Here is a 19,252-nt window from a genome sequence, read left to right as displayed (position 1 = left end):
TTAGCTCTACATGCTGCTCACGAGTAGCGTGACACAAGTAGAATTTCCTGTTTTTTTTTTGTTTTTTTTTGTTTTTTTTACACTCAACCTTTTCATCACTGCCTGAGCTGGTGTTAAAATGCCTCCTTGTGGCTAAAAGCATACAAGGCCAAACGCTGTGACTCTGTCAGTGAGAACGCAACGGGAGCAGAATACACAGGGACGGACAAACGGACAGGGTGACGTGCAGAACTTCACATAGTACAAATGTAAACCAAAACAAACAAGGACGAAATATAGTTATAATAACGGTAGTGTCATCGTGCAGGTAAATGAGTGTATTAGGGCAGATCTGTTAAAGCATGCGTGTTTATGTGTATGGGAGAGAAGAGAAAATAATAATAATAATAATACATGTATTGAAGAAAGAGTAATAAATATGTGATAATAAGGGAAGAATAAAAAATACAGAAATAAATAAATGATCAATAATTGGTATTTAGAAATGCCAGCTACTGTGATATGGGGGGGGGGGTCTTGTCAGTTCTATTTGTATTCTTTTATGGTTTTAATGAATCTGTCGGTATAGCGCACAAACAAAATGTTTAGCAGACGCCCTGTGCCCTTTTTTTCTTCATTAGTAATGATGCTGATCTTTCTGTAATCGCACTACTGTGATAATTATAGGAGATAAGTTGCTTTATACCAGTGGTTCCTAAAACGTCCCAGCATAAATCCAGGGGTCACCAGATGACTAAAGGGGTAAGAAAATCAAAACATACACCTGGAACACAAAATCATTTCTATTTTTATAGACTACTGGCTCATTTTTACACCTGTCTCGTAAAACATTAGATACTTTTACCCCCTGAGGCCTCTATAAACTCATGTCCACACAAAGGTCACAACCTGTAATGAGCAGTTACAGGCAGACGTTGTTAGATTTCACGTGGTCAAGAGACAGAAAGGTAGGAAACCTCTGCTTTATTCAATTTCAAAAGTATTTAATTATATCATTTTATAATCTGCCTTATAGCTGTGTCTCTGTTGTTATACCTCATACATGAATATGCAGCAAATTTGAAAAGGTGGTCCCCACAGTTATTTGGGATGAAATGAAGGATATATATATATATTCATCCCAGAAAAAGTGCTACTTAACTTTCACAATATGATAAAAGTAGTGGTATTTGTTGAAGAGCTGACACGAAACTGAAGTCTCTGACGGACAAAATAACAACCCTTACAACCACATTGGAGATAAAGTATGCTGGATGTCATGGAGATGTAATGGCAGTTCAGTGTTGTCTCATGACAAAGTCAAACAAATAAAAAAGGCAAGGGAAGTTTATTTGTATAGCACCTTTTAATAAGCACAAAAATATAAAAAGTAAATGAGACATGCAGTTTTAGAATAGGAAGTGCGGCAATAAGTTTCCCCAAATGCAAGAAAAGAAACAAATATGTATAAAACAGGGGTTTGTGCTTTAGATCTCAAAGAACAAAGCGTAACAACGCGAGACGCACCATTTGCTTTCCACTCTCTAAAATAGAAACCAAACAACTGCCGCTCTCCATCTAACGATGCCTTCACGGCTCTGGAAAAGATGGGAGAAACGAGCTTTCGACGCGAAAGCGAGGCAGCTGACGCCGTGTCACCGCTTCCGGGTGGTAAATTCTAGAGATTGACTTCATTGTTCAGCTGTTCAACTGGTAAACACCACTCTGGGGCGGACCCATTTATTCCTCCAGTGGTTTTAAACAACACAGACACAGAAACGCCTTGTCAATGGTGATGTGAGTTCATATAAACCACGTGTTTTTTATCATTTTTGCTGTTTTGCACCTGACCATTCAATACCAAGTCAGATGAACGCGCGTTTGACCCCATCTGTAGAAGACTGTCCTTTTTGTGCGCTGTAAAACCACGACTGTGGGAAAATGGGAAAACATTGTTCCTTAACCAGTAATTGATTAATGAAACCTTCGTCAAACTGACAAGTGGTAATATTTTCAAAGCTGTGATAAATCTGTTTTTTTAAAAATACATTTATTGAAGTACATTTACTTAAGCACTGTACTAAAAAGGGATACTTGTACTTTACATAGGTTTCTCCAGATACAGGTTTTCAAAAATTAGATGCAACAGGTTCAAGTTTTCATCGATCCCATTTCAAACTGCCTCTTGGATCCTCACACGGCTCCACATTTTATCTTGTGTTGCTGCTTTCCTGGCTCTTATCGTAGACCCTTGGTTCTGTTCTGGATTGCTCTGGATTGTTCTGGATCGCTCATTGAGCTTTTCATTGTGTTAATGTTTCATGTTTTTGCCTTTTTACGCTGCCTCGCTGCAAAAAAAAAACAAGAAGAATTTCCTGTTGCGGAGCAGTAAAGATCTGAAGTGACACGAGCAGATTAAAATGCTGCTCAAATCTATTACCATGAAATAAAATGCTGCTTTTAAACTCCAGTGAATATGTAGTGCTCATTTGTTTACTATTGGTAAATTTATTCTTCACTTATGCTGAATTGTATCGTTTGTTTGTTTGGAGACACTTTTTCCCATTTTGAATCTGCATGTCACATTTTATTTATATGCCCCAATCTGTACGGCATAGGACACCCTCTGCCCTTAGACCCGCGAATAAGGATATGGAAAAACTTCCTCCCAAAAAAGAAAAAACCTTTAATGGGGGAAAAAAAAATGGAAGACACCTAAGAAAGAGCAACAGGAGGGATTCCTCTTCCAAGGTCCTCTGAATAAAAGTCTCACGGTTGTGCTAGTTTGGCATTTGGACATAACTAGAAGCGTACCAACTGATATACCCAGTACCACAGAATATGGTTGTCTCCAGGAAACTTCTTTGGAAATAAACTGGAAACCTGTAAAAACAAAGCACTGCTGATAACGCTTCTTTGCTTTTGCTTAGATAACATTTCGAATGCAAAGCTTCTACTTTATTACGGCCACTTTTACTTAGATAAGGGATCTGAATGATTGCCCCGCCGCTGACTCTTGCTCTGTCTCACGAAAGAGAGGTCACGCAACTCGGCTGCCAGGGGGCGCACTGGGCTCGATAAGAGTCCTACGCTTTCCACGGCACCTGAACGCAGCGTAAAAATGAAGCGAAACCGATACAGTGGAGCTAGCCCCCCCCCCCCAAAAAAACTCCCTCCCTCCCCAACAAGAAGTAAACTGAGAAGGTACCAGAGCCAGCCGGCAAGCTCCTTACACCCCCCCCCCACCGAGTCCACAGAAACCCCCGCACAGACAGAGAGGAAAACGGCGTGGGTCTGAACGAGCAGGAGAGAATAAGTACACAGAGTGATGCCAGTATTAACAGCGCGCACAAGGGTTGCAGATAGTCTCAGGTGCCGGCAGCCGCTCAGACGTTCCGACCGTTTGTGCTGAGAAGACGAGGACTTCCTTTGCCGTGTCGTTATCTCTCACGCCGAGCAGCCGGTGAGGAGTGTAGCTTCGTAACTCCAGCGCTGCTGGCAGCGGAAGTGTGGCTAGCCTGCTTGCTAGCTTAGCTTATTTTAGCTTAGTTTAGCTTATTTTAGCTTTTTAGCTAAGCTTAGCTTAGCTTAGCGCGAAACGCCATTCGGATGCCACTTGAGCCAGCACAACTTAGCCAACGAGCTGAGTAAGCTAGTAACCGACAAAAGAGTGGAGGTAACACTTCAAGTCCGGGAGGGGGAAAAAAAAAAAGAAGTAAACCCGTAGTGTTAGTTTCGATTGTCAAAAAGAAAATCGATTTGAGCAGTTATTAGCAGCTAGGTCACCAGGCTACTAAACAACTAGTTAAGCTAACGTTTAATTTGAATGAGGTGTTGTGTGGATATGTAGCCAGGACCCAAACCGATTCAGGACAAATGTTAAACTATGCGGATGCAGATCATTAGCTAGTGTCATTTATAGCGACAGCTACGACTTTATTAGGTAGCTAAAATGAATAATAAAAAGTCAGTACAACAGCTTTGTAATAAATCCTACATTCATGAAGGTTATAACTGTGAGTTTTGTTTTTTGTTTTTTTGTTGAAGAGAGGTGGGCGATTCAGCTTTTATATTATGGAGGGTGTGCTAAATATATCAACAACCTAACACGGTAAAATTCAAGAGCAGCACAAACTACAGGCTCCAAAAAATACCACAACGGTACTAAACCGACCGCTGAGTGGATTCAAAACGTGTGATAACTACGCGTTCTCTGTAAGGAACCCGTGGTATCCGCAGCCACCAGCCGCTTGTCTTCTGCCGACCGAGGTGCAGCCCCGGAGACTCGCAGCTAATGCTGAGCTGCGTTCAAGGACACTGAGATGTTGAGCAAGTGCGCTCGAGAGCACACGTTGCATTCGTCCCAGGGCCGCAGCTAACTTTTACATTCGTTGTCAGTTAAGCCGCCGATTGGCTTCTCGACCAATCGATTGAAAGTGTTGTCCATAAAATGTCAGAGACTAGTGAAAATTGGCCTCTATAATTCCCCCAAAGCCCGGGATGATGTATTCACATTATTGGTTTTATTCAACCAGCAGTCACAAACCCAAGAATGTCCAGTTTGCAGTCAGATAGGACAAAGAAAAGCTGGGAAACATCTTTCTCATCACATTTGAGAAGCTTCAATTTGTGACTGAAAAACGTCTAAAACAGTTAATCAATTATCAAAATAGCTGCTGATTAATTTCGGTTAATTGACTTATCGCTGCAGCTCTAATTTGTTGGACACAACATTTGACACAGCTGTAGTTCTTGTGGGTACAAAACACGTGGCCTTATAGCAACATGACAGCTAATGTATCTTCAGTGTGTGGTTACACTTTTGTGTAAATCCAACACGTGTGTTTATATAAATATATATGTATATATAATATAATAACAATAAATATATAATATTATAATATAATATTATATATAAAATATATTATAATATAATATATATATATATATATTTAATATGGACACATCTTTTATTTTATGCAGGTTTTGATATGTGTTAGATGTTTTTTATATTTTTGCTTTTATCCTTTGTCAGACATTTTGTAGTGATCCCATCCGCCTAATCAGGTCGAATAAAACAACTGCACCTGAGATCAGTAGATGGTCAGAGTTCGGCTGTCTGAGTCAGTGTTAGGAGAGAAAAGGTCAAATGGGTGTAACCTTAATGTTTTGCCTGCTCTTTGGGTGTCACTGGCAAGCCTGGTAAATTCTTTACCGGCACAGTTTTGCCATGCGAACGCCAAAAATGTACGACAGCCAGTGGAGGATTCAAATTCTTAACTAAATTCGGAATTTTGGTATCGGGGTATGACAACAGTCGTTTTCACCAAATAAAGCTGGATCTTTAACAAACACTGAAAAAAAGATCCAAGATCCTCTTTGTTGGGAGCCAGAATGTGTTTTTCCCTTAAAACAAATCTCTCCATGTCTTTGTTGCAGGGACACTGTGTACTCAAACAGTGCCACAGTACGCAGTGATGCATGCTGTGCAGAGCAATAGCAGTAAACGTTTAGAGCAACGACATGAGATTACACACAACACCTCACATACTAAAGTATATACCCCATCCAGTCTCTGTGTATGGAGGCAGCGAGGCCTGCTGTACGTAATGTCTGTAATTCAGAGGCGATATATGAAGTTTCCTCTGGTAAATGTCTGGATCCACGTGACACTGATCAGCTGACCAGTTACTTTCATGCACAGATGGTAACCAGTGTTCCATCTTTTCAGATAAGAGCCAAAAAGAAGAGATGCCTCAGAAACAGAAATCCCGATCCTGGACGGAGCTGAAACAAGCCGGAAATGAATGTTTCAAGACGGGCCAGTATGGCGAGGCCACCAATCTTTACAGCCAGGCGATCAAAGAGCTGGAGAAGTCCAGTAAGTATGACTTGAGCTATTAACTGAGGTTGCACAGTGCACTCTGAGAAATGACGGGTGTAAACACAACTATGTTTGTTTACAATGAAAGCAGCACAGGAATTTTGTACAATTTGTCGAGCCTTTTGTAATTTTGATATCTGCAGAAGAAGGGTGCAGATGCAGGCAGCAGGCAGCATCAATGAAAAAATAATATCTGCATGCTAATGTCAAATCACAAATGTATCTAACATTTTGATCCCAGTCGTAGCTTTGATTTCCACATCCACATGTATACAGATCCCCACTCCAGCATATTAATAATTTAAACAGCACACAATGAAAACTTTTTCAGTAGTAGATGGTACATTTATACAAAAATTAGTACAAAGAAAACAGCACATGAAACATAGTACAGGGGGGTATTATTACAGACTAAAATACAAAAATCCTGCATGTATCCTGTCACCTTATGGGTTAAAACATTTGCACCCCACATACTGTTTTCTTTTGTATGAGTGTTTTTTGAGGCCAGTGTCTCTGTAGTGGTCTGCAGCTTTAAAACCCTTTGGTATTGACTTTTAGGGAAATACAGTAAGTGGTTTTGATAAAGTAAAGAGACTCCCTGAAAAAACTAAAGATTATAGGCTAATCAAGACGCAACATTTCTTCAGAAATTGTTTTTTTTTTTTTTTTTTTTTTAATTCTTTTAACCCCAAATCACATGGTGCAACTCACCCCTTGCAGTATCAAGCAATACGTCTTTCCAGACACAATGTCCCAGTTAATCCACAGATCTCAGTTTTCTACGGTTTCTGCACCTTTTGATAGGAAATAGTTCCCAGTGCAAAACTATCTGCATGTCACACGTATATAACACACCGGTTTCTGGTGTAATTTTAGTGTCCTGAAGGGTCAATCGATATTCTGTCCTCTTCCACAGCGCTCTCTTCTTTTGTTTAGATGGTCTGTTTTGTGAGTTCGCCCCCTCTCTCTGTTTGCATCCTGTAAATATGTGTCTTGTAAACGTACAGAATGATTTTTGACTGCATTACCCGTTTGGTGAAATGCTCCTCTTAAATTCTCCTCCTCTCTTACCTTCTTTCCTGTTAAGGTAAAAAGAATCCAGAGGATTTGGGCATTTTGTACTCAAATCGTGCAGCCAGCTACTTGAAGGATGGAAACTGTGGGGAATGTGTTAAAGACTGCAACATGTAAGCTATTTTATTTATAATTTATATTGTATCAATCTTACTTTCTTTTTACCAATTTACACACTGTTTTTTGTTGTTCTGAATCTGTGGTTTTCATCTTTCAGGGCTTATTGGTAATTTACTAAGTTTTTTTTTTTTTTTAACTTTAGCTTTGATGTTCTAAGGTAGCTCAGATTTAAAAACAAAACAAAAAAAAATGCCAGCCATCACTTTGTTAAAGTTAGGATGATTCTCCACTAAATGGTATAAAAGACCTTTTTTAAAAGACACATTTTCAGGCATACACCAGTCAGCTACAACGTTAAAACCAGTAATTGCTTTTAATGTTTTGGCTGATCGGTGTGTAGGGTCTCCTGAGCTTAAACCTTTAATTCAAAAAGTAAAGTAATAATATAAACCCATTCTGTTTTCTCGCTTATTGTTTAAAAAAAAAAAAATCCGTCTGACCTGGGTCGTTGAAAAGATGCCTGACGTGCGATCTGTACCTGTTTTGTGTTAGGTCTCTGGAGTTATATCCGTTCAATGTGAAGTCTCTGCTTCGTCGTGCCGCTGCCTATGAAGCTCTGGAGCGATACAGGCAGGCTTACGTAGACTACAAGACCGCTCTGCAGATCGACTGCAACATAGCAGCTGCTCACGACGGCACCAACAGGTACGTGGTCTGTAGGCTGGCTGAGTGGTTATGCCATGTTCATGTCAGCCATCAGAGGCGGGTAAAAGAAGCAACGCAACCCTCAGTTTTCCAGTCTATTAACTCTGTTGAGTGTTTTCAAGAGGATTTCGAGACATATTGTTTTGTATGTAGGCATGCTAACCACTTGTGCCAGGTATTTTTCCCTTCTTCAAGCCAGAACCACGAAATCGCAACCATAGAATCCTCAGTTTAGATTTATGGTACCATAGCAAACATAAATCCACATCTATAAGTTTGTCATAGTTGGACTTCGTGTTTACTCAGACCACTGTTAAGTCAATTCATGATCGAGATGTGATATTCTGCAGCTAGGTTAATTTTTCTCATAGAAGTTTTTCAAAATATGTTGACAAATACAATTTATTGTTGAATATTAAATCTGTGTAAATTTAAATATTTTTGGTTGCCTACATAAACCATATAGGTAGATATTCTGAGAGCTGACTAGCATTGTGTAAAAATGACTCTAACACCAAATGCACTTTCCTGGTGATGAAAGCACACAGGATGTTGGGTGTCTCCAGTCATCCTCCAGTTCACAGAAAGCACCAAACAAGGCAATTCAGTTGAAAAGGGAAAACTTATTTGTGTGTGTGTGTGTGTGTGTGTGTGTGTGTGTGTGTGTGTGTGTGTGTGTGTGTGTGCGTGTTTGTTTTTTTTTTTGGTTTGTTTTATTTTTCTCCTACTGTTTCTCAGGATGACAAAGGCGCTCACAGAGGCAGACGGTCCCTCGTGGAGAGAGAAGCTTCCTCCTATCCCCACTGTTCCTCTGTCCGTCAGAGAGAAACTGGCCCAGCAAACTACAGCCAACGCTGCTAAACCAAACCCAGCACCGCAACAGAACGGCACCAGGCAAGCAAAACAAACTGGTAAGGAGATTTATTTTTCTACTCAGGCTAGTGCTAAGAGAGTTATGTCTTTAGCCCTGTTTACGTGGAACAAGCATCATTTGAAAACAGTCTTAGAAAATTGTTATAAATGAGCAACAAGCAGTTTTCAACTGATTACTTACTGTGTAAACACATTCTCTGATTTCCTGCTTCAGCAGATTTCTCCAAATAATACAGGTGTCAGGAGAAGCTTCAGAACTTTAAAGGGCGATTCAGATGTAAAAATCCATCTTTTCCAACTCTTTGACCGTATTTCTTTCTTTTGTCTTCCCCATCACATCCTTCTCTCCTCTCGTCAGCTCCCAATGATAAAGACGTAAAGAAAGGCCAGGCCCTGAAAGAGGAAGGGAACGCTCTGGTGAAGAAGGGAGAGCATAAGAAGGCCATAGAGAAGTACAGCCAGAGCCTCAAACACAACCCCACTGAGGTCACAACCTACACCAACCGGTGGGTCGGCTCTCACTCCTACTACTGTATTTTTACCCCTTTAATGGCCTTTAGAAAGGTGGTTAAACCTTTGACTGGAACTGTGTATGCTGTAAATTTATCAGATTTAGTAATTGCAGTGATTAAGCTTCAATTAAAAAACAAAAAAAACAAACACAAATTTAAAAAAATGGAAAATGTACAAAAAAGTACAAAAATAATGTACATGGATTTTCAAGTTCAATTCCAATTTTTGAAGCTGAAATTGCTGTTTGTTGTTTTTTTTTGTTTTTTCAATAATAGATATTTTTTTAAATATCACTTTGCTACCACTTTCTGATAAGGCACCATTTAAAGGGTTTCAAAGTATTAATGGATTTGTTAATGGTTAAGAACAACTTGTGGGTTGGCGGTTTGTGGAAAATCTTCTCCAGCATGACTCTTTTTTTTGTTTTTAACAAGCCCTTTAATTCATTCGGGAGATCTCTCCAGCGGACTGCAGGGCATCTGGACCAAATTCCATTTAGAAACGTCTCATTAACATTTACAAGTGCAGAATTAATGGATTATTATAGAGCCATTAATTATTTATGTAGTTACATAACCTTTGCTAATTCTCATTAGAAACTAAAAACAGCCCCCCAAACATTAATGCGAACTAACATTTGTAACTGCATTATTAGTGAATAGAAACACACAGCCACGTTATTACCTAAACACCGGATTTAAATACAGAACACTGATGCGAGAGGGTCCTTATTCAAACAACAGGATGGGAACTTCTTCACTTAAATGTCATAAAAACAGCTCCTACCATCAGCATGTCACATTTACTGTATTGTTCTCTCCACATTTTAACATATCAACAGCTAGTCAAACTATGTATAAGTCAATAAATGGTTATACCATAAGTCAGCAGTTGTAAATCTCAATGAGCAGTTTCTAAATGCATCTTGGACCAGGGGCCATATCAACGAATTATTTTATCTTACCACTAGGAGTCCAGATACCATCAGCATGTGATGCTGTTTCCATCTGACCAAACAAGTCATCAAACTTTGATGTGGTAATTCTACACATAGCACCAATTTTATTGGATAATCCAGTGATAGTCATGGAATCTCCTTATTTACTGTATGTACTGATTGCAGTTGATGATTGTTTAATGTGTAGGTAGTGAAATGTCAAACAAGTTGGGGTATGAAGACTGCATTTTTGCTTTAATGAATAACTGTCCTTAACGTTTCACAGACATTAGGATTTTCCAAGTCAGCCACTTAGGAGCTCGTAATGTTTTGTGAATATGGTCCCAGAAGATAAGTGGTCAAAGAGTCCACTGGAGAATGAAGAGCTAAAAAGACAAACGTGTCATGCTGGAGGGCGTTTTTCCACAACCTGGCAACCCGAGCATTAATAAATGATTTATTAACCATTACTGAACCCATTAATTACGGGTCATAAACCCTTTATAAATGGTGCCTTATCAGGAAGTGGTACCTTCAGGTTTAAGTCCAAGGGTCCAGAAAATGAACAGGGCTGAAATTCTGTGAAACATTATTCATACCGCTGTGGCACATTAAAACTTTCTACTGTAACACACCGTAATAGTTAATATAACAAAAATTATATAGGGATGGATACAAAATTGTTTTCATCCAGATGTGAGTCTAATCTGACCAGAATGTATTAAATGTATATAATAAATCAGCTCAGACTAAAAGCTTTCCATAGACACCCAGGGCAATATTTAAGCAGGACCATAGCCATTATGTCAGAGCAACACTACAGAGAGCCAAAGGGATATTTAATAATAAATAGTTATTTATTGTTATAGCTGTAATAATGACATGAATTCACAAACATCATTTGTATTTAGCGAGTCTCGTGATTTAAAGTAAAATGGGTCAGTAGGCGTTTGGCTAGAAATTGATGTTTGGATCCTGTTTTTGTGTGTGTGTGTGTGTGTGTGTGTAGGGCGTTGTGTTACCTGTCAGTGAAGCAGTACAGAGACGCCGTCAGAGACTGTGACGAGGCTCTGATGATTGACAGCAGCAGCATCAAGGCTCTCTACAGGAGGGCTCAGGCTCACAAGGAACTCAAGGTGAGATCTTGAGTCTTCGTCGCCGCGGTTCAGCTTCCGATATCCCGCAGAGCAATCAGACGTTAGATTCAGGAGTGTGTGTCTGGAGGTTTTTCAGGGCGGATAACAAAATAAAAGCATTTCCTGCCTTGATAATTGCTGACATTTCCCCTGGCAGCCTTTCCTCATCAGTATTCCACACAGAGAGAGAAGACGGTTAACTCAGCACTCGCAGCTCCGTACAGTGCAACTCTCAGTTCCGTGTTTGGAGGTTTGAGTTGTGTGCAAAGAGCCACGACTACACAGATTGCTTATCTCTGTCTTTTTTTTTCTTTTTTTTCCCTCCAGCCCATTTCCAGCTGGTATTAAAGCCCCTAATTAAGAATTAATTAAGCCCCTAACCTAGAATTGAAGCCCCCTTCGATTCTGAAGCATTTCTCTATAACATTAAACATTTGAGATTTAATATGCAAGAATGACAGTTAAATTTCTGCAAAGAAAACATCCCTAGTTCTTATTTATTATAAGTGTATGACTCAAAAATCCAGCTAATCTGCTTCATCTGGGCTTTGTGGGTGTGGTTGGAAAAAGAATCAGACAACTCCTCAACTGCTATCAGATTTTGATTCAAATATTTCTAAACTCTGACTGGTGCACGTGAGTACAGGACTTCACCTTTTTCCCACTGAACCCTGTTCCCTCCAAACCAGGTGGAGGAGCGCGGATGAAAACTCAAAGTAACTCTCCCATGGAAATTAAACAGAACTGTTCAGAGCATTGTTCATGTACGAGGTTTTCAGGGGCCTTTAACGTGCAACATTTATCGGGATATCTTATCTGGGAAAAGACATGTAAATGAACACACTGGGGTCATGACCAAATCTCAGCCAAGTGTAAATAAATGCAAATGCTGTGCATTTTAGCCCCATTGTCACCTAAGTCCCGCTCTTCCTGCTACCATAAGCAAGCCGGTGGGGGGGCAGGTGTGCTTTTCATCTGCAAAGAATAGTGCCCACTTTATTAGGTACACCTACAGTTGAATGCCACCAAAAAAAACCCTACCTTCATGAAGGTTATAATGTTTAGATTTTGCTGAAAATGTTTTCGAGAGATGTTGGTTAAACTTTATGGTCCTTTTAGAGGCTGCGGTTTGTTGTGCTGTTGAAATGAATCCAATAATATTGATAGGCATGTCTTAATGGGATATTTTGTCGACTCCATTCATGTCAATGCGGGCAGACATGAACGGAGTCTAACGTAGAACCCATCCGGCAACGTGTTTTCCCCCTAACCTGGGACACACCGGTCCTCTAGTCAGTCCTCTGCCTACCCAGTTTTTGTATATTACGTTTCGATCACAATGAGGTTAGAAATGAGATTAACAAGAGCGCTTATTAATACCAAGCGTAAATGCAAAGATGCCATGATCTAGACGACATATCAAGATGGAGATCACATGTTGGTACCAGGTGCAGGTGGGATCATTATTTCACCGGGGCTGAATAATTTACTCGAGTGAAAACCGAGCAGTTAATTACTCAAGTGCTTCAATCCTTTCAAAGAGCCATTGGTGCAGCGAAGAGTGGATTTTGCAGCATTTTGTGGAAAGTCAAACCTCTGTTTGTAATTATCTCCAAGAGTAAATCCTAAAACACAACCATGATCCCAAATAGTGCAATAAGCTCATGATTAATTTTTTTAGTTTTCCTTTACACTAAAAATTATTTTAGGGATGAATAAATTGAAATTTAAGAAACTGCCCTTGGAAGCACCTTCAATTCCTACATCAGACCAAGCAACTGCTCTCCCATATACTTTATAAATATATTCTCTAGTGCTTTTTTTAGCTTTCAAGTCGATTGACGTCGCTTCTTAAAGCTCCTCTAATCAGTATTTTCATATGAGCAATAAATCAAATCACCGCATCTAAACTTCTCGTCGTCGTTCCTGCAGGACATTAAAGCCTGTGTGGACGACCTGAACAGCCTGCTCAAAGTGGAACCAAAGAACACAGCCGCCCTGAAGCTGCTGCAGGAGGTGCAGAAGAAGAAGTGAGCGCACATCGTCGGGGACTCTGGAGACAGTGGTAAGGATCTGTCACTGCACTGAGTACAGAGGAGAGAGGAGGACAAATCGTTGATGTTTCTATTAGTCAGGCGACAGAAAGCAATCAAGCAGTGACACGGTTCAACCACTGTAAGTCAAACGCCGGGTGTGTGTTTCCCAAAAGCTCCTTTACCCTGAACACGTGTTTGGTCCGTTTACTGTCCCTGGAACAAACATAAGCTCGGTCTTGAGACGCTTCTGGAAAATGCAGCTCTGGTTGGTGGTTGGAGCCGAGGGTGTATCAGGAAGATCAGGCGCTGCCATTTTCAGCCTCGGGAATGTCTGTATTTTTCCACTTTTACTTTGAAAGCTAAAATTACTGACGCGCACACACACACACACAGACACACACACACACACAGACACACACATCATAATTCTGGCAATAAACCTTTACCATCATCATTTGTAAAAAAAATAAATAAGGTTGAGCAGGTGACATCGATCAGCGCGTGACAAATAATTTCAACTCAAGGTCCGCTAGCTAGCTTTTTCAGAGTTTTCAGTTTTCTGCCGTCTTCAACATTCACGTCCGACGCTGACAACAACCGTCTTTGAACAGGGATGATCACATACAACCACCTGTTAGGTCACACGAGCCACTTCCATTTGCTGATGAAGACCGTCACCGTGTCCCAAATCCATACCACATTCTAATTCTATAGAGTATTTACTGCATACTAATTGTCATGGCAAGCTGTTTTAGCAGTTAAGTTTTTTTTGTGTGTTAACGGCTTTGTGACAGTAGGAGGTGACACCATAATACATCCAATATCACCTCCAGTTTACAGACACAAAGCGAAATGTCTCAAGATGAAAGATTTTGTTTTGTTGTTGTTTCCTAAGACCTTTCTGTGAGCAGCTAAGCCATGTCCTTCGTGGATTTGACTGAGGGAGAACAGTGTCCCTCAGCAGCAGGCTCCAGACTTAACCACATTTCGGATGCGTTCTGTCCGGTCGGAGCGTACTGTCGGTAGAGTCAGCGTGTTGTTTGGATTCGGGGCGAAGCGCGGGAGATGCCGTTGAATGCTCCAAAAAGCTACAGAGTAGGGCCTCGAGTTGACGTTATTTAGTCGCTCTAAAAACACACGGCGTGCGCGGTCACGTTAAACAACCCTCGGTCTGGCTGCGATTCCTCTTGATTAGGGCAGCAATTAGCAGTTACTTTAAAGATCGCTGTCAGAAAAATATCCCGGATACCCGAGGTAACGTCTTCAGCTCGATAGTTCTGTCCAACAATCAGTCCAACACCCAAAGACATTAATCTTATCGTCGCATACAACAGAATAAAGTAGTAAATTCTTAGATTTGAGAAGCTGAAACCGAAGAATGTTTGGAGGTTGTTGCTTAAAAAATTACATAAACTATTAATTATTAAAATAGGTGCAGATCTTTTTTTTTTTCCTACATCCACTAATCAGACCAGCTCCACTCCTGCTATTTAAAACTATTATCAGCTTTATCCATATTGAAGTTCACTTCAGAGGTAAATCCACTCACATATCTAAACATTGGTGATCATAAAGGTTTATTCTGTATTTGACTTAAAAGCAAACGGCCATTTTTTTTCCACATAATGTTCTACACTCAGGTAGTTTACTTATTTATCCTGTGCTTGGTTTTCTGAGGCTCGGAGAACATGCGAATGTGTGTCTTTCTCAGCGGGTCGATGTTTTTTGTTCACGCTGCGTTCACGTCATATGGGGCGGAGGGAAGAGGTGGGGAAGACTCATGGGCACGTCACGGTTGTGTGAGGGTTAAAAATACCCTTCATTGGCATTGTAAATAAAGCACCGTGGAGATTAAATTTGGCGCCTCATTACCTTTTCACGCACTTCTGGATCATTAAGTGGCAAATTGGATACATCAGCTTTTGGAAAAATCTGAGTTTCTTATTTGTAATCACGACTTGGATCTTCATGTGATCCCCGTTCACAAATCAGAAACTGGTCATCATGAAACTCCCGACATGACATGAACGCAGCATCAGTCTTTTGTCATTTGCGTAGTTTGTACATGAGTTTCGAAGCGTTTCCCACCAAACACAACCAGTGAGGCTTTGGTAGCAGCAGTGCCGCCGTCACACCCAGAGCCTGTTGGATACAACAGGACACGTTCTTACCCGCTTTCCTGCCTCGTTTCAGACGTCTGAAATGCGACAACAGGAGTTTATGTGTTTGCTTATTACCAGTGGGATCAAAGCATCAGTTTGTTCCCTTTCTGTTTGAAGGACGAACATGTGAACCAAGTAATACTACCTTCGGACGGGTCTTCATATACTACGTACTGTCTCATTCTGTGATCTCGTTTTTTTCCAGTTATCTCAACGTATTATTGTGAAACCTCTAACTGATCCAACTGTAGCTTGGCGATCTCCATCTTGCCCAAAAGTGCCTGTCCACATCTTTCACCTGCTGCTCTGGAATAGTTTCTGCAGCTAAAATGTAAAACATCAGTTTCCGTTTGAAAAACAAAAAAAAAAAACACGAACCTCCCAATATGTGTATCATGCCGGGAACGTTTGTGAAACGCATCCACGCTTGTTCGTGTTTGCACAGGTAGAGCCAGGAAGCTGCACAGTGTGGCCACAGCGATTCTCTGTCTCACTTTTATCACATTTCTGCTGTTGTTGTAATTTGTTTATATTGGTTTAGTCAACCTGCTTCTGTTTTAACTGCAAATAAACGTTAATAAATGAAAAGACCTCGATTTTCAGTGTTTTTTTTTTCTCTACGTCTTTGAAGAACCAAAGTTGGACAATTTGTGAAATATGCTTATTCACTTTCTGGTGGAGAATTAGATAAGAAAATCAATACCACTCTCATCTGTGTAGTTTTTAAAATGACGCCTCAAGCAGCAGCTGGGAAACAACCAGCCCGGCTCTGTCCACAGGGAACTATATCCGGCACTTCTCAAGCTCACTGATTAACATGTTATATCTTGTTTAAGTGTGAAAATAGCATTCAGTGTTCTACTTTGGAATATGTCCAGTCTCTGAGCATTTGCCAGACTCCTGAAAGTTACCACACCTGGCCAAGAAATAGTCCGGTACATTAACCCCCTCTTAAGCTTGTTGAAGAAGACATAATACTAATCGGTGAGCTTCAGAGGAGCTGGCAGGTGGATTTCGCTGCCTTTTGGCCAGAGCCGGTCTAGCTGTGTCCCCGGTCCTTACGCCAGGCAAAGGCCAACCGGCCGCTGGCTGTGGCTGCGTATTTACCGTACGGACACCGGAGTAGAATCGTTCATCTCATCGAACGCTCTGCCAGAAAGCGTACAAGCGCATTTCCCAAACTGCTGAACTGTTCCCTGATCGGAGAATAAAGACTGACACAGACTCGGAGCAAACATTCACGCCCTGCTTTCAGTACTAAACAGTCTGATACGAACACGTTTCAGCTGAGACCAGGTTCCACACCCAGTCCAAACACACATTTGACAACAATACGTTTGTAGTAACTTTTATACCTGAAAACGAAAGCAACACAGCGGTCGAGATGCAGCCTCTGCTTCGAGGACATTTCGGCAGGTACGGATGCCTGAACCCTCCGACCGTCCCTGGGATAGTCGAGTCCCAAAACCTACTATCCCAGGGACAGTACGGGGGGGGGGGGGGCGGAAAAAAAAGACCCTTCACCGCTTCTCAGCTGCACATGCAGACAGCTTCAAGACGAAAGCACAATGAAGAAACTGAGATAAGTTTTGTTTGGGTTGGCGGCACACTCAGACATTACTCTTTTCCCAGATGCGGTCCAATTCAAACGGGGGGGGGGGGCCAAACAACTTCATTCTTAAGGAGAAAGCACTTATGAAGGAGACATTCAGGGCACAATTACAACATAGTGTCTACAGTTACAACTACAGTTGAAGTTGAACCAGCGAGATATTTTGTTGGTTAAACGCTAAGTATGAGACTTTGAAATTAAATCGGAACTGGTTTTCCCACAGAAGATTGTTTAGCCTCTATATGGGATCTAAAATAACCCTTAACTCAACACACATTACCCTCTGGTATTTCCTGTATGTTCTAGATAAAAGAGAAGTGACTGTTCACATCGTCGCTCACTGGTCAGCAGCGAGTAGACTTTAGAGTTCTGCACATGCCCAAAATCTCGCCCGAGATCCGACCAGGTTTTAACACTGGCCCTGCCTCTGACTCTCCCGTACGCACAAAGGCAGGCGCCCGCATGCCAGAATAGTCACAGACTACATGACACGTACAAATAAACACCTCTCCCCGCTGACTGTGTTTGCCCTGAAACATTAGGATGGACAGATATATCAAAGTCAACTCACCGAGTTGGCCTTGACATGAGAGGGACCCGGAGACAGTGAGAGCTCAAACCGCTAAACACGCAAAGAACAGAACCTCCAGGGCCTGACAAATGAGGGCGAGTTCTGCTGCCTGACAACGTGGGGTGCTCAAATCGTTGTCAAGAATACACGTACTGTAGCTTCCTGCCCAAAGACAAACCCTCAAAACTTGAATGTAAACAAGAACATAGGAGTGGAGGCGGCTCCGAGCAGCATGGTTATGTCAAGTCGTTCTCCAACCTTGGAGCCAACGAGCTCCATCAGCAGGGTTTATTTCAGCCACTTACTGCACCGGGGACGTGCAAAGCGTTTTATTTTCCGTCTCCTGGATCACTAGAATCAGTTCATTAGAAAGATTTGTTCACCGACTCGTTGAGTGCCTGACCGGAGCTCTGGCCGTGTAGTCCCCACTCACTGAACTGAAACGTGCCCAGCTGGTGTGCGCTCCGCATGAGCCCAGGCTCCTGGAACTGGACGTGCAGTCCCCTTTGACGAACGCGCCAAACTCCGTCAATAAATCTTCATATTTTAAAAGTGTACTCGCTGAACATCGGAGACGAACGGTGCTTTTTAATGACTTAAGTCTTTTTAACTGAGCTACAGTTCCGCATTACTCTTAAAAAATCCCTGCGAACGCGATTTGTTCGCAAGGGATACTCACACCCACGGATTGAGTGATGAGGGCTGTCAACAAGTAGTCTAAATTCAGTTATATAATCCAATACGATTATCTGTTCAAAACGGAACAGATTCAATTGTGAAAATTAATATTTTTTGTAATATTGATGCTATGGCCTCGTGAGTTCCTGTGGGCCTGGACTCTTGCAGGCCCTGAATGCACCGCACGACGGACAAGGGGTCACACAACGTCCCTTTCACCGGCTGAGAGCGAAACGCAGGTCAAGCTGAAACAGGCGAACAATTCAACAACCGCGTGGTAATGACGGCAGAGTTCACAACCCAACTTGGCCGCGGAGAAAGGGATTTGCAGTCCGATGGGTCTAAAAAGTCCGTTTGGAAATACTTCGGATTTCCGGACAGCTCAGCTAAACAAAACGCAAATGCAATTTAGAGACCAGAGGGGTATGCTCGAGACCAACTAGTTCCTACAACAACCGCATCGAAAAGATAAAAGCGTTTCGTGTTTCCGAACTCAAAGGGCAGGGCGGAAAGCCTGCGTTCATGAGTCAGATGTGCGCAAATTTAAACCAGATTTCCAGAAGAAAAAAAGAAAAAAAAAGCTAAAGAAAAAAGGAAACAAATGCGCGTTTCCATTCCACTGCCATTATGTGAATATTGGGAGTAGGGCGCATTAAAAAAAACAGTTAGTGGTGCTAATACTCCAGTTGGGTTCCATTAAAAATCATTGCAGACGACGACGCAACAAGATGTAATTAATAAAACATCAAAACCACATGGAACAAGATGGAAATTACATTTATGTTTATGTTTATTTCATGTGTTAATTTTTTCGTCTGACGCCATTTTTCGTCCCTTAAGCAGAGCAAAAGCTTATGTGACAAATAAGTCACGTGGTCCATGTACCTCAGGATTTATTCTCCATTTGTATCGCACTGTCGCTTTCGGTTTTCAAAATCGATAAACCAGCTTTTCCGCTTCACCAAGGTGTAAACATTTGGTGACATTTGGCCTTTTTTTCACAGCCGCTAAGATTTTTGTTCTGCACAA

General features: G+C 41.3%; 1 protein-coding gene across 4 annotated transcripts; it reads left to right on the top strand.

Moving 5' to 3' along the window:
• Positions 1-1,657: 1,657 nt before the first annotated feature.
• tomm34 (translocase of outer mitochondrial membrane 34) lies at positions 1,658-15,952 on the top strand. 4 transcript variants are annotated; one of them, XM_040115829.1, is made up of 9 exons: positions 3,188-3,442; positions 5,711-5,860; positions 6,954-7,053; positions 7,553-7,705; positions 8,444-8,616; positions 8,937-9,084; positions 11,038-11,164; positions 13,097-13,229; positions 15,568-15,952. In XM_040115829.1, exons 2-8 carry the CDS (start codon positions 5,731-5,733, stop codon positions 13,196-13,198), a joined length of 933 nt encoding a protein of 310 aa, XP_039971763.1. In that variant the 5' UTR covers positions 3,188-3,442; positions 5,711-5,730; the 3' UTR covers positions 13,199-13,229; positions 15,568-15,952. The 4 variants fall into 4 exon arrangements, with proteins under 4 accessions (XP_039971765.1, XP_039971763.1, XP_039971764.1 ...); XM_040115831.1 differs by lacking the exon at positions 3,188-3,442 and adding an exon at positions 1,658-1,776 and having other exon boundaries at positions 13,097-15,952; XM_040115830.1 differs by lacking the exon at positions 3,188-3,442 and adding an exon at positions 3,479-3,655 and having other exon boundaries at positions 13,097-15,952.
• The last annotated feature ends 3,300 nt before the right edge of the window (positions 15,953-19,252 follow it).

This window comes from Xiphias gladius, chromosome 21, assembly GCF_016859285.1.
Source record: "Xiphias gladius isolate SHS-SW01 ecotype Sanya breed wild chromosome 21, ASM1685928v1, whole genome shotgun sequence".
Lineage (NCBI taxonomy): Eukaryota > Metazoa > Chordata > Actinopteri > Istiophoriformes > Xiphiidae > Xiphias > Xiphias gladius.
Note: the sequence above shows the minus strand (reverse complement) of the source record. Positions and strands in the feature narration are given on the sequence as shown.

Excerpts from the sequence above, each read along its gene's own strand:
- tomm34 (XM_040115831.1), top strand. The coding sequence starts at position 5,731 with ATGCCTCAGAAACAGAAATCCCGATCCTGGACGGAGCTGAAACAAGCC. Across the intron at positions 9,085-11,037 it reads GTCACAACCTACACCAACCG|GGCGTTGTGTTACCTGTCAG; the intron begins GTGGGTCGGCTC and ends GTGTGTGTGTAG. Across the intron at positions 11,165-13,096 it reads AGGCTCACAAGGAACTCAAG|GACATTAAAGCCTGTGTGGA; the intron begins GTGAGATCTTGA and ends TCGTTCCTGCAG.